The 23524-nt window shown below is 42.8% G+C and overlaps 2 protein-coding genes across 3 annotated transcripts in view; one reads left to right on the top strand and one right to left on the bottom strand.

The window, feature by feature from the left end:
• The window catches only part of LOC144891773 (uncharacterized), a 469129-nt gene that overhangs the window by 337453 nt on the left and 108152 nt on the right, over positions 1–23524 (top strand). The window lies entirely within an intron of this gene.
• LOC137416732 (protein Wnt-5b-like) overlaps positions 1–23524 on the bottom strand; it is a 70164-nt gene that overhangs the window by 42334 nt on the left and 4306 nt on the right. For both annotated transcript variants that reach the window (XM_068102349.2, XM_078776086.1), the window contains exon 2: positions 13823–14070. In XM_068102349.2, the coding sequence (XP_067958450.1) occupies positions 13823–14070 (248 nt within the window). The remainder of the gene's footprint in view (positions 1–13822; positions 14071–23524) is intronic.

Genomic DNA, 23524 nt, shown 5'->3' with positions numbered 1-23524 from the left:
TAAACAGACATACAGACAAACAGACAGACAGACAAACAGACAGACAGAATAACGCACCAACCAATATAATTGAAAATCTTCGATTTTCGCAAGTAACAAACAAGAAGGAAAACAAACGGAGTGAAAACTGAGTACTCCCCTTCAGCACGCGTCATCGCCGGGCCCCCTTCAATGCCCGGCGATGATGTCATGCAGCACCTGGAGATGGAATAGGAAAGAAGAGGTGTACAAAACTTTAACCCCCTTTTGTAACACCAATTCTCTGCGTGAGTCATTTCCCTCACCTACCCGTATAATAAGTCTGCAACTTATTTTTTGTACAAAAAAGGTTGCAAATATATTCTAGGAGTTGCAATATTTATGAAAGTTGACGAGAAGTTGCAAAAAATAGATGACTCCTCTACTTTTGGAAACTTTCATGCAACTTTTCCCACCTCATTAAAGTCTCAGCCAAATCAGCTCACTGCATGATATCACGTGGATGATGAAGTAATGTGGCACAGCTAAAAGGATAGAATGGACACATGAAGATGCGCAATGAAAAATTGCACATTTTTTGATTCAAAAAACAAGTTGCGGCCAAATTGGATAGTATATCCAGGCCTCAACAGCAGCATACATTTCCAAGAAAGTTTCTCATTCTGAGAGTATTCCTCCATTTAATTCAGTTGGGCTTCGACATAAATGGTACTGCCATGTTAGTCGTTAGGTATCAAAGTCGCCTTTATGTGCTTCCTCTGCACAGGAAAGAACTGCCTCATATGCTTCGCCATTGGCATCATTTGTCAAAGTGCATTCATGGCGTTCTGAGTGTTTTAGGATACTGTAGGGCTGCTGTTCCAGTTATGCATGGGGAAGGCATTGTCATCTTTCGAATAAGTTGGGTTAAGATTAAGTTTCGGGAAAGGGAAAGCGCCTCCCCCCTATTGACATGTGCAGGCCCAAACACCTGCTGATCGCAGTCTTTTTTCCTTTTTGGGAGTACAGATGACCTTTTCCAGTGGGAGTACTAACGGTGATCTCCACCCATTTGGAGGCTGATAAACATGTGCTGCTAGTTGTTGGACAGATTGTTATCTGTCGTTGCGAAAAAGAGATCACCGACACCAAATGAAGATGACATACATTTTTTTTTCAAAATACATTTTTAATGACATAAATAAATTTGAAAACGCTTTTCCGTTAGACCCCATTTTTACCTCCACCACCTAAGGTGGGTTGGAGGTTATGTTTTCACCCCTGTCTGTCTGTTTGTCTGTCTGTCTGTGAGCAGGATATCACGAAAAATTATGGATGGATTTGGCTGAAATTTGGTGGACAGGCTGCGTGTGTGACATGGACGAATTGAATCGATTTTGGTGAAGATCTGGATCCAGATACGAAATATATTTTTATATTTTTAAAGTGATTCATCACCAATGAGAGATGGGGCCAAAAATGATATGTAGTTGGATACGCATTTCAAAAAATTTATGGACAGATTATGACAAAACTTGGTGGATGTTGTTGGGTCAGTGACAAGAACAAGCCGATTCGAGTTAGTTGCATTCTGTTTTACTCTAGACATTAAGCCTGATGTTGGCTTAACGGTTAAGATCTAAGGGTCACCCCTTAGATCCAAGGGTCAGCCTTAAGTGAAATAACACCAGGTGGTTGACTCAGCCTGTCGTCCTTCCAAGATCGGAAAAATGAGTTCCAACTTACTAGTAACGGGCACTGCATCAGCGGCACAGCTGTGCTTCCAGAAAAATGATGTAACCGGCAGCCACAGGCTGTAAACGAAACAACTCCAGACATTCATCCTAGATTGTGGACAATTTCACAGTTAACAACTCGTTATCTGCGATCACATAGCAATCGCCAAAGGTAAGCCTCCACCGGCACCCGCGATCCAATGATGGCCATTATCTTTTCGGACCACCATACAACCTTGACCTTCAATATTTATGGGTAGTGTGTAAATTATGAAAATGTGTCCCCATTTACAATCTATCCATAAAACTCAACATCATGAAAATCAGAGGAAAATTATTCAAGTTATGATCATAAAGGTGTTTTTTTTGTTAATTCGGTCACAATCCGAAAAAAATAGGTCAAGAACATGAATTAAATATCAGATACACAACTTCAGTGCAGGTCCACTATTCTGATGCAAGAACATCTTGGAAGGCCAAGCGGTCATTAAGATTCCACATTGGCAAAATTGAGTGATGACAAAAAACACGTTTTTTAAAGACCGCCATTTTTGCATTGATCTTTAAATCAGAAGGATGGCCTCTAGAGCTAGACCATCAAGAGAGGCAATTTCATTCTGATCGGACAAACGTTTGTCAAGTTATTGTGGAAAATGTTAAATATCTATAATTGGGTCATTACCTTAAAATTAGCTCAGGATCCAAAATAATTATGTCAACTCGTCATACTTTTTATTCTCATTGATGCAAATTTTCATTGTGAAAGTGCCGGCTCCGAGATACAGTTCAGAAATTTCGGAAATTGGCAGTGATAGAAGAAAAAAAACAAAAAAAACTAAATGGTGCTTTAGTACTCCGAGATGTAAAAACAAGTCTTAGAAACATTTGGGTGACACGGTAATGGACGTGAATCCACGCTGTATGTATTCGTCAAGATACTTTCTTTTTTTACTCCCAGAAGCCATAACGTCAAATCTGCAATAGGAAAAAAACAAAAAACAATATCAAAGTCAAAACAATATTTAAAAAAAAACAATTTTTTTTTTTAATTTTTAGTATGGTTAAAATTACCCCCATGGCCCCCCGAGAAATACACCATGGCCCCCAGGTTGGGAACCACGGCTCTATACTATGTAATTGCCACATTTTCAGACAGGACTGCCTGCTTAACCCCCCCTCGCTTCTGAGCTATCGACTGGGGTATCTAGGGGCTTGGGGGTAATAGGTCAGCAAATACACGTGAGAAATAATAATTTCACATTATAGTAAAACAAATACAGCGATGGTATCACAATAACTTGCACATCATTGCTCATCAAACCTCACCAATCCAATCGGCCCACTGTGTCCATGTTACAACACATCCATGTTACCAGAAAATCCGCCATTATATGCAAACAACCATTTTTGTTGAATTACCTACAAACATACTAATATCTTGTTCTGGCAGGATGGTGGGGCGGATTTTGTGACAATACTGAGCATTTCCAAAGTCAAACTGTTACTCAAAAAGAGACATCTCGTGCGTTTTTGAGGATCAAATTTAATGAAGTGTGAGCATCGGTGACATTGCTCCTCGCCTCCGGTGATGCATGGTGGATTCAATCATGTTAAATCGCTCTGATGTGTGAGGCTTTAAACCTCGATGTGTGAGGCTTTAAACCTCGATGTGTGAGGCTTTTATTGCCTTGCAAATATTATTGTCGGAAAAAGCAACATATGAAGTTGTGTCAAACAGCCACCTGCTATGGTATGTTATTAAGGTCCCTCCATTGCTACCTCTTAGCCAAGTCTCCTCTCAACATCCCTTCTCTTTCACCTCCCACCAATCTACCATCCTTTCTTTGCCCTATCATTCTCTCTTCTCTTCCTTTTCTCAGTTTCAATAAAATTGGTTTTGCACCCCACGCGTGTGTCATGGCACGAAATTTTACCATATGAGTGCCTCCGCCTGTATAATTTTTTATTCATAATTATGACGTCATAGTTCACGTGATACGGACGCCATCTTGGAAAAACGTTACACCTCTACATCTCCCAAACCGCTTAATGCAAAAAATTTAAACATGGCTCATTGTCAAGTACTCACCATGGTGAATAAGATATGTTGATGGTGATGTCATCGGTGCCTTAATTATGACGTCATAATTCGACAAGTACAACGCTTGATATGATCAGTATGAATAAAACAAAAATTCCTCTGCAACTGTTAGAGCGATGGACACGAAATTTTCAGAATATGTGCGGCTCCTGTAGATTTTTTAGTGATAATTATAACGTCATATGTCACGTGGTGCAGACGCCATCTTGGAAAAAAATCGAAAAAAGTTGCACCTCTATATCTCTGAAACTGCTCCATGGAAAAAATGGAAACATGGCTCATTTTCAAGTACTCCCCTTGGGGAATAAGATATGTTAATGATGATGTCATTATGACATCATAATTATGACATCGTTATGTCATCATAATTCGACAAGCACAACACTTATCCGATCATTGTGAATTTTTTTTTATCAGCAACTGTTGGTCTGATGGGCACAACATTTTCACCATAGGAATGCCTCCTCATGTAGAATATTTTAATGATAATCATGACGTCATAGGTAATGCAGTACAGGCGCCATCTTGGAAAAACCGAAAAATGTTGCACCTCGATCTCCAAAACCGCTGCATGGAAAAAATTGAAACGTGGCTCATTGTAAAGAACTCCATATGGGGAATAGGTGTTGTTAACGATTATGTCAATGGTGCCATATTTATGACGTCATAATTCGACAGGGACAACGCTTAGTCTGATCAGTTTGAAATGTATTCAGCGTAATCTATGCAACAATTATATTAGAGAATATAAATTTATGATGTCATCGCTCACGTGGTCTGGCAGCCATATTGGATCAAAGAAAAAAAAATTCAAAAACAGAAGAGTTGGTTCACAACAAGTTGACTGCGCAGGGTAAGTATTCTATGAATACCATCTAGTTCTATTATGTTGGTCAGTTCGTCAACACTATCAAAGTGACCTCAGCACCATCCCGATACACACCGCTGTGTGTGTTACAGAATGAGGTGTTTTACGGCGGCCGGAGTGCAAATCCTGCCACCAACCTCCATGAGAGAGGACCCAGTGAGTTGGTACTGAGTTTGCCGACCCCGGAAAGATGAACAGGCTGAGTCAACCCCACTTGGCTGTTAATTCAACATCTGGCTGGGATTCAAACTCCGGACTCTAGGATCCCAAGCCCTCCACCCTAATCGTTAAGCCAACACCAGGCTTAGGGTGGTTGGAGGCAGTCATAAGAAACGCTTCAGTTTTTGACGAGCCCTTAATCAAATGTTTTAATTGTATATGATCTGGGGGGCATGCACCCCACCCCAATCCCCCCCCCCCCCCACACCCCCCAATCATATATAATCACCCTGTTGTCATAATTTCAGTTCCGCCCAATCATCAAGTGTGATAATTTACCCCAACCAGGTATATGATGTAATATATGGACGTTACCTAAAGGGTGTTGAAAGAAACATAACTGGCAAAGCCAAATGGCATTACATTCTACCTTTCAGAAGCGTAATGGTCGACTTAAAACTCACCCAATTTGTAGGATTAATATGTGAGGGACAAACACACATATGGAGAGACAAACGCTGTAAACACAGAAACCAAACATCGAAGCCGTAAAAAATCGTTTGTTTAATCACGAACTTGCCAGTTCTAAAATCCTCTTTACGAGATTGAATAAGAGGAAGAAGCACTACTGTATGGTTTATTCACACAGCAGTTTGAACGGAAACATTTATTATTCTACGACAATATAACCCCTTTAGAAGGACAGCATACAAAATTACATGTATACAGTGGTGATATTTTGCGAAGCAATAGAAAAATATATCAAACTACACAGAAGGAGTCCACAAACAACAACAACCACAGCCAAGATAACAATCGAGTGTTGTAAAAGATCCTTATTTTCATGTGTTTTACTTCATGTGTTTGACGTGTTTGTTTGTGTTTCACACTGAATGAAAAACGTAGAGGTAGAGCATGTCGATTGTGATACATCACAGGTTCAACGATATGGCCGGCCTGAACAGCATAGGAATCAAAATGGCGGTGTGTGGAGTCAGCCGTCGTACGGCCGGAATGACATCACATCACCCTCGTCATGTGACCAGATCCCCAGCTTTGAGTGGTGTACGTTTAAGGGGACATACATACATACTGTTACGAATTCCGGATTTATGTGAATTACTATTCAGGTCATTTCTTATTAATGTTTATTCTATTAAAGGTTGTTGTTGTTAAATGGTCAGAAGCGCTCCTGGTACCAACGAGACCGGAAACTGGATCGTGAAAAACTGGAAGAGAAAGAAGAAAAAAGACAAGGTCGGGAGAGAAGCGGCCATCTTGATCCTCGACCAGCTCCGACGCGAGCCGAGTCGATCTTTATCTGCTTTGGAACGCTGCGTTTGAATAGCCCGGCTGGCGAGAGGAGTTACCTGTGCGGGGTGATTGCCGGTTACGTGTCAGGTTGCCGTGGGTTCCTGGAAGGCACCAAGCGTCCGGCACTGTTCGCCTCGACGCCTACGAGTGTGCATACGGGTCGCACCTTGGGCCTCGCGCGCTTTGCGAGCCGTTCACAGCCCAGAGGCCGCGATCACGGGCTCCGACCCCGGTGGCGTCCCGAGGAGGTGTCCGCTGCAGCCACCGTTCCCGGTCCGGGACGTGCACGTTTGGAGCACGTCAGCCAGGGGTCCGTTCAACCGCCCGTGGCGGAGAAGTCGACCTTCACCTTGGTCGGGAGGGGCCCAGAGACATTGTGAGGGACAGTGACTATGGAGGGCGCCGTAAGTGGGGTCAAGGGGGGAAATATATGAGATGGCCATCTTAGTAATATTGTTGATTGATTGTTGATTGTTGTTGATTGATTGGGAATATATTATTGATTAATCCGGATCCTTGGTGTGGGGTTTCTTATTGTCTATTGACTGGAATTCATATTGATTGCGTTACGAAAGCGTATAAATCATATATCTTTCTGGCGGGGTTCCTCTCACGGTCCGGGGGTCACCGAGACCAGTTAGTCACCGGGAGGACCACGTAACAGAATTGGGGGCTCGTCCAATTGAATTCCGGGATATAAAATTGTATAAAATAATAAAATAATATTTTTATTAATTAAAATGTATTAATTAAGTATTAATTGGTAAATTTTTGGGAAATTGTGGTAAAGTCTTGGGTGAAGGTTAACAGGTGTTAACGATAGTCACCATGGCGTTTGTGGCACAGAACTGTGCGGTAACCCCAAGTGAGGCACAGTTCCGAGCGTTACTAAAATCGGACCTCTTGAAATTGGCCAAACATTTTAATTTGGAGGTCCGAACTAATTTGAGGAAGGCAGAGTTGCAGACCGCGGTGTTACAATCTATGGTGGGATTAGGAACATGGGACGAGTTAGCCTGGGAGTGGCTACCCGAAGAACCAGAAGACGTTGAGCTCCGGAAACTGGAGTTGCAATTACGGAGCCAGGAACGGATCAAAGAAGAAGAAAGGAAAGCAGAAAAGGAAAGAGCAGAAGAAGAAAGGAAAGCAGAAAAGGAAAGAGCAGAAGAAGAAAGGAAAGCAGAAAAGGAAAGAGCAGAAGAGGAAAGGAAAGCAGAAGAGAGGAGAGAAGAGAAACAAGCAGAGGAAAGGAGAGTGGAACGAGAACTCCAGGAAAGGTTAGAAGGGAGAAAAGCAGAGGAGAGGAGAGCTGCAAGGGAACTCGAAGCAGAGGAGAGAAAAGCCGAAAGGGAATTAAAGGAACGTGACATGGCGCTTCAGCAAGAAATTAAATTCAAGGAGCTGGAGTTAATGAGAGAACGGGGAGAGGTACCACCCTTGCTGACTGGGCCGACACCTAGCCAGAACACCTGGGATGTGGGCAGACATGTGAGGCTGCTTCCACCCTTCAGTGAAAAGGAAGTCGCTAAATTTTTTCCACACTTTGAGAAAGTGGCTCGACAGTTAAACTGGCCGGAGGAGGCCTGGACCATACTAGTGCAAAGTGTGCTGGTGGGTAAAGCTCAACATATTTATTCGGCGCTACCAATGGACCAATGTGCAGATTATGAGGTATTGAAGAAGCACATTCTCAAAGCCTATGAGTTGGTTCCTGAAGCTTACCGGCAAAAATTCAGGAATGCCAGGAAGAGGGAGAGTGAGACCCATGTGGAGTTTGCCAGAGTGAAAGAAAACATGTTTGATCGGTGGCTGTGTTAGTGCCCCACTTCATGTCATCCATTTGGAATCCGATTTGGTGTCAGGACTGGTCACCGTCGGTTTACAAGCCACGCTTCCTGTAGAGGGAGTATCTGTGGTTATCGGGAATGATTTGGCCGGGGGTCAAGTTTATGGTAACCCAAGGGTTGGTAAAGAGCCCAGCAGGGAAAATAACACCACACCAGCTCGGGATGGCGACAAAAGTACCAAGTTATTTGTAGGGGGACTGAACTTCAAAACATAGGAAGAAGTTCTGACCTCTGTCTTCAACAGATATGGGCCGCTGGTGGAAGTGCGGTTGGTAAAAGACAGGGAAACGCAACAGTCAAGAGGGTTCGGCTTTGTCACGTTTGCAAGCACAAAAGACGCCAGAGAGGCAGAGAAGAATTGGAATGGTAAGGATTTGGAGGGTCGGACCATAACAGTAGGGAAGGCATTTCGTAGGCGTCGAGAGGTCTACAGAAGAGGACAACTTGGCGGTAGTTTTGGTGTTGGCAGCAGCCGATATTACTATGGAGGCTCCCCGAGTTACGGCATCTCCCGAAAGAATGATTGTCAGAGCACTGGCCGAGATGGAGACCGCCAGTCAGGTGACTACTGGGACAAGTGGTCCCACCCTAACTGTTAGGAGTCCAGATAAGTTGAAGCACTATATACGGCGGAGCCTGGGCCTGGGCTCCTACACGCCTGGGCTAGGAGCCTGGGCTCCTACACGGACTAACCGTGAACGCCACGTTCTTAAAGGCGTCCAGGTAGTGAACTTTCCTGCACGGACTAACCGTGAACTCCACGTTCTTAAAGGCGTCCATGTAATGAACTTTCCTCCCCGGACTAACCGTGAACTCCACATTCCTTAAGGCGTCCATGTAGTGAATACTCAGCTTGGCCTCCCGAAAAAGTGCTATCGAGTTGTTTAACTTTGGGGCTTTGGTCACCACCCCTTAACCGGCATTCAAGAGAAACTAGAAGTTGTTGACGCTTGGTCCAGAGTGAATTACCTTTGGAATCTCGGGGGGTTTTGGTGAAATAGTGTTGCTTTATTTTTGAGATGTGATAATTGTGCCCGGGGGAACTGATGATTTGGGGTGTGAGGTATCTTGTTTGTTTATCAAAGTTGGCCTGCAAAGAAAGTTTTTGCGGTGTTCAAACTTTCTTTCTTGAAGGGGGGGAGTGTTACGAATTCCGGATTTATGTGAATTACTATTCAGGTCATTTCTTATTAATGTTTATTCTATTAAAGGTTGTTGTTGTTAAATGGTCAGAAGCGCTCATGGTACCAACGAGACCGGAAACGGGATCGTGAAAAACCGGAATAAAAAGAAGAAAAAAGACAAGGTCGGGAGAGAAGTGGCCATCTTGATCCTCGACCAGCTCCAACGCGAGCCGAGTCGATCTTTATCTGCTTTGAAACGCTGCGTTTGAATAGCCCGTCTGGCGAGAGGAGTTACCTGCGCGGGGTGATTGCCGGTTACGTGTCAGGTTGCCGTGGGTTCCTGGAAGGAACCAAGCGTCCAGCACTGTTCGCCTTGACGCCTACGAGTGCGTATACGAGTCGCACCTTGGGCCTCGCGCGCTTTGCGAGCCGTTCACAGCCCAGAGGCCGCGATCACGGGCTCCGACCCCAGTGGCGTCCCGAGGAGGTGTCCGCTGCAGCCACCGTTCCCGGTACGGGACGTGCACGTTTGGAGCACGTCAGCCAGGGGTCCGTTCAACCGCCCGTGTGCGGAGAAGTCGACCTTCACCTTGGTCGGGAGGGGCCCAGAGACATTGTGAGGGACAGTGACTATGGAGGGCGCCGTAAGTGGGGTCAAGGGGGGAAATATATGAGATGACCATCTTAGTAATATTGTTGATTGATTGTTGATTGTTGTTGATTGATTGGGAATATATTATTGATTAATCCGGATCCTTGGTGTGGGGTTTCTTATTGACTGGAATTCATATTGATTGCGTTACGAAAGCGTATAAATCATATATCTTTCTGGCGGGGTTCCTCTCACGGTCCGGGGGTCACCGAGACCAGGTAGTCACCGGGAAGACCACGTAACAATACGGACAGACAAACACTGTTCAAGACGGCTTTGCCCTATGGGCTACGACGTAAAAAATAAAGTGGCATAACAAGGTACCTCGACAATTAGTTGGAGAAAAATTTCAATCCCAATTTCTATTAAATTTGCTGTTAACAATAGCCCATTTGACGTCATCATCAACATCATCGTCATAATCATGTACCATGCCCTTTGTAGAGTGTTAGTGCTGCCAATGCAGTTACTAGGTTACAATACAACCCTGGTCGGGTCATCACTCCGACTATAGGTCTGGTGTTAGCTTAACGGTTAAGGTGGCTGGCTTAAGATCTGAGGGTCTTGAATTTGAGCCCCTGGCATGCTGTTAAATAGCACCAGGTGGATTGACAGGCTGTCATCCTTCCGAGGTCGGCAAAATGAGCACCAGATTACTGGAAACAGGGGACACTGCATCAGCAGCAAAGCCGTGCTCCCAGCGATGATGTAACCAGCAGACACAGCCTGCATAAGAAATAATAATAATAATCATTCTGACTCAGGAAGTCAGGACAGGAATTTGGAATATATTTAGCGTGTTGGCGATAGTTCGCCTACTCTTCGCGAATGATAGCATGGCGATTTTTAACGTCCACCAACCAATGTCAGCAGATGGGACACCCAGGTTAACATCTACCAAGGGACGGCACACACATTGATGCTTTGTCCTGCCTGCGAGACACCAGGATGAGAGTTTATAGCTGGAGGAAGATTCAAACCCAGGATAGACATCTTAGAGGCGAGTGCTCGTACCTCTAGGCCACGCTGTCAGCCCCCCTTTAACTTCACACAATATAATGCGCCCTGGGTGCCGGGAAAAAAAAAAAGAAAGACAACTCTTTTCAGGAGATTCCAGGAGCCCGTTTATACAAGAGAAAGCTATATATGTACGTGTACGTATATACAAACCATATATATAAGCTTGTCGAGAATTAAAGATTGATCGTCCTGAAGCTACGTCCGCGTCTGATTTAATCTCCCGATTATTTATTTAATGCAAATGAGACGCCCTGCTCGTACTGTGGAGTTTCAACTATTTCTCACAGTTATATATATATATATATATATATATATATATATATATATATATATATAACTGTGAGAAACAAACCATATATATACAAACCATATATATACAAACCATATATATACAAACCATATATATACAAACCATATACGTATATACAAACCGTATATATACAAACCATATATATACAAACCATATATATACAAACCGTATATATACAAACCATGTATATACAAACCATATATATACAAACCGTATATATACAAACCATATATATACAAACCATATATATACAAACCATATATATACAAACCATGTATATACAAACCGTATATATACAAACCGTATATATACAAACCATATATATACAAACCATATATATACAAACCGTATATATACAAACCATATATATACAAACCATATATATACAAACCATATATATACAAACTATATATATACAAACCATATATATACAAACCATATACATATATACAAACCATATATATACAAGCCATATATATACAAACCATATATATACAAACCATATATATACAAACTATATATATACAAGCCATATATATACAAACCATATATATACAAACCATATATATACAAACCATATATATACAAGCCATATATATACAAACCATATATATACAAACCATATATATACAAACTATATATATATATATATATATATATCTTTGCCATGGGATATACAAAGGATCAAATATTCGAGCTCGATTTGGTTAGCGTAATTTTAAATAACCACATTCCAATATTAATCTTGATTCCTGTGTATGTAATGCTAACCCGCAGCCCGAAGCGAAGTTTGCAGTGCGGATAAACGCGCTTTTCATGGTGTGCTCGCATACATTATAAAGCCCTATAAAGACATTATTCATGGGTTTAATATGGGCATTTTGATAGTCTGCCAAAACAATCGCCTATTCAGTGACCTGAAAATTATATAAACAGCCAAAACAACTGGCTACACCATTTTGGATTTTCCACCCTCGTTGTAAGAAGGATATTTGGCGAGCAATGATTACCCCCTATACAATGGGAATAGTTTGAAACTGGACCCTTGTTCAATGTCTCCCACCCTCTACCCCCCTCTTTTAATTAAATTACTATACAGGGTTGGCAGAATTACCATTGAGCAACGCTGTTTATAATTCGAAGAAAATTAATGTGATGCCCGTTTTGATTTTTATTTTTTATTTTCTGGAAATCTTTCTAAAAAAAAAAAAAAAAAAGGAAATTGCAGGACCAATGGAGCTTTTAAACATCACAGAACTTCCTTAAAATACACACCTCAAGAATTAGGCCTGCACTTGTCAGGCGCAAAATTGATCAGATTGCAAACTTGACCCTTAAATTACGACAGAAAATACTTCAAGGCGTTTGGCTGGTGATGAAGGAAGAAACTTTCAGATGTAAAAACACTAACACACACACTAACATACACACGAATCCTAAAATAGAGCTTCAATAATGAAGTGAAGGTGATTCTTCTGTTAAAAGGATAAAATTGTTGTCGAAGGGCTATATGGATTTTTTTTTACCAATTTCGGTAATGTCGGTTAATGGCGTCATATTTCAGAATACGATTCACCTGTCATCATATATTGCTCGGACGTTGATATACACATTTATAATCGATACCTATCACAAGCCACACCTTCGCCCTATATTCCAGTCCACTCCAGCACCAAGATGTAGCTGAAGCCAAGTTGGGAGGTGTTTGGCATCCTCACAACCCTTGACATTTGCGGGATGTTGAGACTAAGTAGTCGTGAAAATCGAACCGCAGCAGTGAGCGGAGAAAGAAAAGTATTTCAAGCATTCGACCAAACTGGCAGATTATAATCGATACACTTGGCAGTGAAGTCAATCCATGGTAAGCCAAAGTGAAATACCAGCATTATTTAACCACATGTGTGATTTAGCCAACAAACGACTACATGACCAACTTTAGCCAAGCGCATTCAACCGACAAACTCAAGATATTTTAATACAGGCGTGATTACCTGTGGGCTGTGATTATATATTTATTTATTCATTCATCATTCATTCCAAGCCTGGTGTTGGTTTAGCGGTTAGGGTGCTGGTTTGGGATCCTAATATCCTGGGTTCGGAATCCCGGTCGATCGCTGAATTAACACCAGGGGGGTTGACATAGCCTGTCGTCCTTCTGAGGTCGGCAAATTGAGTACCAGTTCAGTGGTAATTCCCTGTGTGTCACAAAAGGCGACTAACAGGGTTGGCGTCAGGAAGGGCATCCGGCCATAAAACATTGCTTCAAAAAGGGGAGCTCGGTGCCCAAAAAAGGTAAACCCCTGCTCTGCGTTGAAAAATGGCCTCTAAAGGTGGTTCTTCATCATTCATTCCAGACATTGAAACGTCAGCAAATACGTGGCAGTCAGTAGCATAACACATGGTTTTGTCCATTGGTGGTCCTTAATGCTCAAAGACCCACGTGATTTCGTCACGATACAGCAACCGAACCGCTCCACATACCGATTTAACCACTCTACATACCAATTTAACCGCTCCACATACCGATTTAACCGCTCCACATACCGATTTAACCGCTCCACATACCGATTTAACTGCTCCACATACCGATTTAACCGCTCCACGTACCGATTTAACCGTTCCACATACCGATTTAACTGCTCCACATACCGATTTAACCGCTCCACATACCGATTTAGCCGCTCCACATACCGATTTAACCGCTCCACATACCGATTTAACCGCTCCACATACCGATATCCATGGCCGCTCCAAATACGTGGCCGTCGTCGAGCGAAGTGCAGTTCCAGCGCCGTTCACGGAATTGGTGCTGGCATTCCCGCAGCGCGAGGCGCACACCTTCACCCAGGCTGCTCACGTGGTCCGGATAAAACTGGCACAGCTTCCGCTGTCCCCCAGATAGGCCGGGCAGTGATGAACAGAGTGGCGCACCACTCAAATGCGGCAGCTCTGGAGGGGCCGGAACGCTGTGGGCCAGAGACCTGTGGGCACCACAACAAGCGGTCAGCATCACCGGGTCCAAGGACGTGTTAGGGCAACATTTGGATTGTACAGACTGAACATCGATCATTGATCTTACCGAAAACCGTAAACGTGCGTAATTTTATACTCCAGGTCGGGTGTGACCAGGAGCTACAGCTACAGGACTATCTTTTACTACAGGTACAGGTTTAGCTACAGCGCCAGACTATATTTTGAAAATATTGATCACATGACACAAAATTTAAAATAGTTATCCTGTATGATGATAATGATGAGGATGATTACGTCATATTGTGATTTGTGGGGTCCGATTTTATGGTGACGCAAATTTATCGACAATGCTGTTTGTCCCTCACCGTGGGCTGTCGGACACAGTTCCTCGTGTGAGGCTACGAAGCTGCACAACATGACACACATAAAACTTACAAACGTGATGACGTAGAGACGTACGGCATATATGCCATGATGTCGTTTGAAACAACGTCAATATGTCGAGCTCCATGGTGCAGGTCGGGGCTTTCTATGATTAACTACTACGTTCACTACTCAAGGGCGTCTTGTGGGATGTTTGATCTGAAGCCAGTTTTGGTGTTGACTGTCGGCAGGTGCAGCCACAGTCGGTGCATTTTGGGCGCGAAGTTAATGACAAGAGGGAGAATTGCTTTGCAATACATGTCCCCTACCGATATTTTGTTGTCCCCTACCTACAAAAAGGGCATAATTCGGTGAAAAATTGACAAAATACCCTGAAACTCGAACTTGATCTGCAACTTATCATAATAAAGCCATGTTCAGTTGAATATGTTAAAGGGTATGAGAAAAAGTCTGAAAAACCAAAACCTTGATCTTTTCTACCCCCGCTAATTTCGGTCCCCTTGTGTTTTATACCTCTCCCCCCCCCCCTCCCCTTCCCACACCTCCTGCCCCCAAGCCCTCTCCCTCCCACACTTCTCCCTGCTCTCAAATGTTGTGGTTGTGTGGCAGTCAGCCACACAGCTTCCCCTTCTCTCCCCATCTTGTCTTCCGCTCCCTCTTTTTGTATATTTTGTTTGTCTGGTTGATTTGTTTGTAAAATAAATGTTAGCTCTTTCACGAGCCTCGATTCAGTATACAAAAAAAAGGTGGGACGGACAGACGGGCGGAGAGGTGGAGAGTCCCCTCCGTTGAAACAGGTAGGGTACTAACAAAGGAAGGTCAAGAAAAGCACAAGAGAGCACCCCAAAATAAAAATTGACCTGATGAGAAGGAGGAGGTCAGGTGAGGAACTACTCCTACTACTACTTTAACGATCCCAATTACTCCCAGCCTGAGGTTCTACTGAATTTATTGGCAGGGATTTGGATTTATTCGATATGCCAGCAACGTAACTCACCTACTCTTTGCGAAAGACACTTATTGGTATCTTTAACTTATGGTCCCCCAGTTTATGCTAGCAGACGAGACACCCGGCTTAACGTCCACTCGAGGGAAGGCACAGTTTGTGTGTGATGCAACCAACGCCTGCGAAGCATCCAGGCAACAACGAACTGAGATTCAAGTTTAATAAAATGTATATCACCTTGAGTCGTGATAAATGTGACGTCATTATTACACGATGGTTACATCAGAGAACCGTTACGTCGACATCATTCCATCGTGACATAGGTAGTCCTACACATGAAACATCATGGAGAAAAACTGACCGTGACAGGTGGCAACAAATACGGATGGCTGATTTTAGGAGTCCGTCTTTGAAATACGAAAGTTCGTAACGAAAATCGTTATTTAAGAGAGAAATTGATTTTTAATCAATTAATTATGTTACGAGCTCCTCCATGAGCCTCGACTGGATACAAAAACTTCGGTTGAGTGTTGAGTAAAAAGTTAAAATAGTACGTGGCTGCGGGTTCACATGAGTTCTCGCAGGGACACCTACTCTTTTGATGCTCTTTTTAACTTTTCTTTTGATGTTTTTCTTTCTTTTTTGATGCGCAGGGACATCTTTTTTTGATGAACTTTTGAGTTCTACCTACTTTTTTATGCTTTGATGCTTTTTTGAGCAGCAGTGCCCTCTTGTAACCAACAAGCAGGAATGTCGCCAGAGTGCTGGCGATAACTCGCTTACTCCGCTCGAAGGACACCGTAGGATCTTTAACGTCCACCAACTAATGCCGAAGACGGGACGCCCAGTCTAACGTCCTTTCGAGGGACGACACACACATTGATGACTCTACCTGTGAAACACCAGGATGATAGTTTATACCTGGGTCGGGATTCAAACCGAGGCGAGTGTGCGTACCTCTATGAAATCCTACCAGCACGTATGTGTATAATTAGAGAGAAGCAAAAGGCCTCCATTACTCGAGAAGGCAGAAACTGCTCAAGAAGAATGCTGAGTCAGAATCGGAACATTTTATCCTGAAATGACATCAGATTCTATACATTTTAAAAATACTGATCACATGACACAAAAGTAGTAAGACTACGACTATTATCCGAAATGCTCTGTCAATCCACCTACATAACAGGCATAGAACCGTTGACAAGCTTGATGTCACATGTAATTGCTGCATTACCTCCATGCTCTTCAATGCACTTCTTCCAGCAATCAAGCAAGTTATCGACTCTTATCACAGAGGCCTCCTTCTGAATTTCTCTTGATGCAAAGTGTGTGGCTATGTTCACCTCTGCTGTTCTTCTTCCTTCTTGCAAGGACAAATAACTTGGACACAGGAGGATCCAATTGGCCCTTCATCCCTGCACTCTATCAACACCAAATTAATTAAATTTATAAATCTATCTACTTTGAAACTTTACTGTGGGATGGGGTTGAGGAGTTGTGAGGAAAACAGTAGGGGCAAGAACAGGGATATCACCAGTGTGTGTTTTGGGTGAAAGGGGAGGGAGTGGGGCGAGGCTGACGGAGGTTACTAGTCGAGTAAGGAAGAGACAAACACCGACATTTTTCTATCGGTGTCCTTTTTTTAACGGCACTCTCTCACAGACATCACTATCACTACATATGTATACACTCACCCATATATATATAACCTAATTGCTACCTGTCATTACTCATGACAAATGTACACGTACCCCTCCATCCGCAATGATTCTATGTATGGTTCTATCTAATTCCAAGCACCTCTGTCATTATACATGTTGTAAGACATCTTCCCCTAAAACTCCATTTCTATTTTAGGAAGTAACTGGCACACCTGAGCTCCTCACCACATACAAGGCTTTCATCCACAGCTCAATGGAATACTGCTCTCCCCTCTGGGCTGGTGCTCCTGCCTCACACCTCGCTCGTCTTCACGCTGTTGAAACCAAAGCATTCAGAATCATTGGAATCTCCCACGATGAATATAACTCTGAGGGCCTTTCACTCACTAACCGCAGGCAGGTTGGTGGTCTTTCCGTCTTCTACAGACTCTTCTCCGGCCTTGCTCCCCCCACTCTCTCTGTGCTCTGTCCCCTAAATATTCCTACAGGTCGCACAAGATCTGCCAGCAACCCTCTGATGGTTAAACTGCCAAAATCAAGACTCTCTGCTCACCTTCACTCCTTCATTCCTCTTTTCTCCCGCCTCTGGAACAAACTCCCTCACTCCCTTCAATCCCATTCCTCCCTCCAGGTCTTTAAAACAGCTGTTCACCACCATCTCTTATCTTCCTCCATCCAAAACCTTGATCTTTTCTACCCCGTTAATTCACGCCAGATCCACTTTCTTGAAATACCGACTTCTTTCCTGGAAGTCCGAGCAGTGTCCATGTGTTTTTTACCTCCTCTCCCACCTCCCCCCCACCCCCCCTTCCCGTGCCTCCTCCCCCCAATCCCTCTCCCTCCCACAGGTCTCCCAATGTCCCTGCTCTCCATATTGTCTCCCGCTCCCTTTATCATATGTTTTATGTGTCCGTTTGTCTTTTTGTGATCAATGTTAGCTCTTACACGAGCCTCGAACTTGTATACAAAAAAACTGAAAGTCGCATGGATTTAAATCTGACAAATAAAGAAAAACTTTCCACTTCCAGAACTATAAAAGGTCAAATACATTTTGGGTTTCATGTTGTGTAGCATTGTCATGGAGAAGGATGGTATCGTTCAAAATAGCTAGAAGCTGTTTGTGCACTGCAGGTCTCGGAGGATGATGTAAACCCATATGGTGGTAGTCTCCATCCACTTTTATACCCTGTGAAACTGCCCAGTTTAGCAAAATTCCAATGTACTCATAAAAAATAATGCGAAGCACCTTGATGCTCCCCTGTTGGCATTTGGCCTTTATTTGGAGGCAGTCAAGTTGGCCCTTTCCACTCTGCTGAATGTAACTTCAGTTCTGCCACATAGTTGTGGTCGTCTCAGTTTCTTATCCTCCATGAGGAATTGTGACACCCATTTTATACCATCCCCTTTCTTTTTCCTGGATACTCTCGGGCATTCCTAGCTAGGTCACAGGTTCTTGAATTGTGATGTGCCGATCTGGAAGCAAGAGTTTGTTCACAAGAATGTTGTCCTCATATCTTCTGAACGTAGACTTGCCTGAATGCAGTCCATGATGCACATCACTAGTTTTTCCTCCCAGTAAGGATGATACACATTGTTTAGAAGGAATAGCCAAAAATTATTGATGGATTTCATTTGCATTTTTCTTCTGCATCACTTTAAATTTAACAAGAGTCTGGATGTCTTCGTTACCGAAGCTTTCTACCTGTATGGCACGTCCTTGGTACTATATGTTGCTATTTTATTTCCTGAAAGAAGACGATGAGATCATTGATATTTAGGAATGTAATTAATTGATTACTTGCTTAATCTTCCAGAGAGATATTGTGACTAGAATTATCTATCAAAGAAATGACTTTTAGTACTTCTGGTGGCCGATAATCTGGGTAGTGCAGGAAAGTTTTGTCACAAATCATGTTCCGGGTCCTCGAGCACCTCATGAAGATGGCTGCGACGGTCGACCATAAAGGCATAGTCAGAGCAAGATTTTGTAATTTGTTCAGGGTACCAGTCACCAAACTCGCCTCCTCTTTTACGAAAGACTCTACTTTTTTTGTTGTTGTTGTCTTTTTGGAATATTTTTCGTCCACCATCTGATTTTTCCAACGTCCAACGACCAACGCTAGCAGACGGTGTGCACCCGGCTTACGTTAAAAAAAAACGTACATTCAAGGCACCGCACACTTTCCGATGGAACGCCCAATGTGGAGCAACAATCGTGCTCTGACTAGGTGAAGCAACGGTTTATAGTCGAGCAAAGAATCAAACCAAGACTAGACAACTAGGGGGGGGGGGGTCATTCAACCATTGAAACCCCTGGATTTGCCTCTGCGCGAAAATACAATCCTTTCCTTTTACTGCCGGAGAGATGCAGCAATTTTGTTAAATATATGACAATTATCCTGAAATCATATCGTTAAACGCATACCCCATATATACTCTTAAAAATAGCAATGTGAAAGGTCACTAATGTGCTTTGCTCATAAAACTATTGTAAAACGAAATAAGAGGTTATTTGATCGATGTTGGAACATTAACATCGCGGTGGTTGAAGGTTCAGTTGTCTGTTCAGGGTCCACACGACAATAATTTGACGTTAACCACCGACAAGGTGCTCTTGTAACACGTCAAACGTTGGTGTTGGTAAGAGAGGCGAGAACAGACAGACGTGTAATCAATCACAGCATCAAAAACACAGCTGGTGGAAATTGAACGAGTTTTGCTTCACTTTATGTACGACGTAATCGACTATTACCAGTAACAGGGAAATCAAATCAAAAGTTCATCGTTTCCCATGCATGGAGACATTAGTTGTGAGGTTTATACAGTTTAGCATTTAATTTTCTTTCACCCAGCAGTTATTTGTTTGCCTCTTTGTTTGGTTTATTTATTTGTTTATTTGTTTGCTTTAAGCAGATGCCACAGATATTTCATTTTTATTTCCAACATTTTTCAATCAAAGAAGGTTTTATTACCTCGGCCACTGAAGGTGGATGGGGGTTATGTTTTCACCCATGTCTGTTTGTTTTTTAACAGGATATCTCAAAACGTGGACGGATTTGGATGAAATTTGGTGGAGAGATTTGGGTATATGGCAAGGACCAAATGATTAGATTGTGGTCAAGATCCAGATACAGATCTGGATCCGAGAATTTTAAAAGTGATTCTTCACCATTGAGATATAGGGCAAAAAAATCAAATTATAATTTAAGTTCTCCAGCCTAATGTGCGCACACTGTGATGTCACCGTGATGTATGTGCGCTTTGCCTGCCAAGCTCCAGAAGAGCCATCCGACAGTGCATAATTTAGATCTTAGTTCAGACTAATAGCTGGATAATAGACTAATAGCATAGCTGGATGGGATACTTTAATGGTGGTTCACCACTCATGGTATGAAGTCGCATAATGACTGATATATATATATATATATATATATATATATATATATATATATATATATATATATATATCATGATATTTCAGAAAATTGAAGACAACTCATGATGAAACTAGATGGATGTGTTAGTTAGGCTATTAATTAGTTTAATTAGATTTTGGAGGAATTAATTAGATTTTAGTTCAGGTCCGAATCCAGATCCGGCCTATCAGTGGGATACAAAATATAAACTGTTCAGCGTGGTGGAGGTGTGTGCTCTACCGAGGGCCGTTCTAGTTTTCATGTTAATTAGACTAGGTGTGCCTCCTGTTGCTTCACTGATGGGTTTAATCAAAAGGTAGCATGTTGCACTTCACAAACATATTGCATGTCCATCTGCTAAAGTCAGTAAGAATGTAAAATGAAGTAAAACATGCAAAAAAAATGATATTTTATAAGATGTAATTGTAGTTGGCGCGTCTGTTGCTGTTATTGTTTCCGTTTCTGTTTTTCTTCCTTGTACTTTTATATATTTTTATATTGCTTTGAGACGTATTACTGTATATAATTTTGTGTGCTCCTCCCATGTCTTTCTAAAGAGTTCCTGCTGCAGTAGAACAATAAATGTCTTGGTTCAAACCACTGGGCGAAGAAACCATTATCGCTTCTTATTTTTCCTCGAATACATGGGCCTTTACATGAGGTAAGTGATTTGTGATTAAACCAACTAATTATTGTTCCAAATAAATGGATTATTACCTTCCCATTGGGGCCATTTGTATTTCTTATGACAGAAAAAACACTTTAGAATAAAGCGTTACGGATGGAGAAACTGGGGTCTATATATATATATATTGTATATTGTGTATATATATATATATATATATATATATATATATATATATATATATATATATATATATATAGATTATGCTCAGGGCTGGTAAGAGAACCTAGATGTGTGTACACTCGTCTTTAACCCAGCTATAAACTGTCACCCTGGTGTTTTGCTAGCTTGGCGATGCATCAATGTGCCATCCATCGGAAGTACATTAAGCCAGAGGAAACACATGCTAGCGCTACAATATCGGTGGACGTGGCGGATTCCATGGTGTCTTTCATAAAGAGTAAACGAGCTACTTTCATCAGGCCTGGCCAGCAAGTTGTTGAAAGGCTGATTCGCGATAGACTTTTGGCACATAAACTTTCCCTGGCTGGCCTGCACAAGAAGGAAGGAGTATTTGCGACTGTTAAGGTGCAGTAGTAGTTGTAGTAGTACAATCAGATGGCACCCTCCCAGCCTAAAATCAAATTGGCATTAAACTATCACATGGAAGTGCATGATGTCAGCAGTGTTTATAAGTATGAAAATGAAGAAAAACTAAAATGTATTTAAATCTGCAAACGTCAAATATTTACAGAATCTTGCTTTACGAATAATTAAAAATAAAACGTGAAAATAAAAATGATGGTTTCACCATATCCGTTTACCTTTATTAAATTTAATTCATGTTTTGGTCACCGATGACGTAACGATCGCCCACAACGGCAATATTGATTTATTCAAAGGGACTTTTTTTGGTTAACAAAGCTAAATTGATTTCACAAAGCTTTAGGAACAACTTACCCACGAGGAAGAAATTACAAACGTTAAACGGTGAGGTCACGGCCACCTTTTTGCCTACTCTGTCCTCCGCCACCTGTATTGAAAGTCTCCTTTTCCTCTCTCTAATTCCCCACACTCACTCATTCTGTCCCCCTCCATTTCTCCAACAATTACCCTATAACGTGCGTAGTAGAAATAAAGAGTAAAATGCGATTATAACGAATCTTAGAAATTGACCGTTAAGTGTAATTCTTCAATGTTGTTGTACTAGTTTGGTCATTGGTTGATGCTTTTGTTAGGGAGTGTAGCACGAGCATAATGGGCCACTTGGCCTCCTACAGTATCGATGCAGTGATTTTTGCAGTGCTTGTAAATTTAAAAGTTTCATGGCAGAGACTATAAGCACCTGAACCTTTTGAGCTACTGATTCGATCAGATTCGTTAAAATAATGTACACAGCATGCTGTATCCCCTTTAGACACAAACATACCTCTTTCATTCTCTTTGAAATTTCGTGGAAACATTAAACAAACTATTAAAACCATTTAAACCCATGTGCAATATATCCACTTTAAAATATCAATCGGCTTATTAACCGGGCCACTGCATGATCATTCCAGTTTCAGTGGTAACACATTGTTCATGCTTCCTGTCGAACACGAGATGTACAAATGTGTTTCACATCCTGACTCGTCTCCATCTCCATCTCTATTCCAGCACCATTCACTGTATGCCAGCACCATTCACTGTATTCCAGCACCATTCACTGTATGCCAGCACCATTAACTGTATTCCAGCACCATTCACTGTATTCCAGCACCATTCACTGTATGCCAGCACCATTCACTGTATTCCAGCACCATTCACTCTATTCCAGCAACATTCACTCTATTCCAGCACCATTCACTCTATTCCAGCACCATTCACTCTATTCCAGCACCGCCCCGTCTCCGGCATCGTCCCGTCTCCGGCATCGTCCCGTCTCCGGCATCGTCCCGTCTCCGGCATCGTCCCGTCTCCGGCATCGTCCCGCCTCCGGCATCGTCCCGCCTCCGGCATCGTCCCGTCTCCGGCATCGTCCCGTCTCCGGCATCGTCCCATCTCCGGCATCATCCGTCTCCGGCATCATTCCGTCTCCGGCATCATCCATCTACGGCATCGTCCCGTCTCCAGCATCGTCCCGTCTCCAGCATCGTCCCATCTCCAGCATCGTCCCGTCTCCATTATCGTCCCGTCTCCAGCATCGTCCCGTCTCCAGCATCGTCCCGTCTCCAGCATCGTCCCGTGTCCAGCATCGTCCCGTCTCCAGCATCGTCCCGTCTCCAGCGTCGTCCCGTCTCCTGCGTCGTCCCGTCTCCAGCATCGTCCCGTCTCCAGCATCGTCCCGTCTCCAGCATCATCCCGTCTGTCTGCGGCACCACTTTCTCTCTTGCAGCAGCACCATTCTGCCTTCAAAGCACCAATCCATCACCAGCTCCATCCCGTGTGCAG

Source organism: Myxine glutinosa, chromosome 4, assembly GCF_964187855.1.
Source record: "Myxine glutinosa chromosome 4, kmMyxGlut1.1, whole genome shotgun sequence".
NCBI classification, from domain to species: Eukaryota; Metazoa; Chordata; class Myxini; order Myxiniformes; family Myxinidae; genus Myxine; species Myxine glutinosa.
This window is presented reverse-complemented; position numbering and strand designations above follow the sequence as displayed.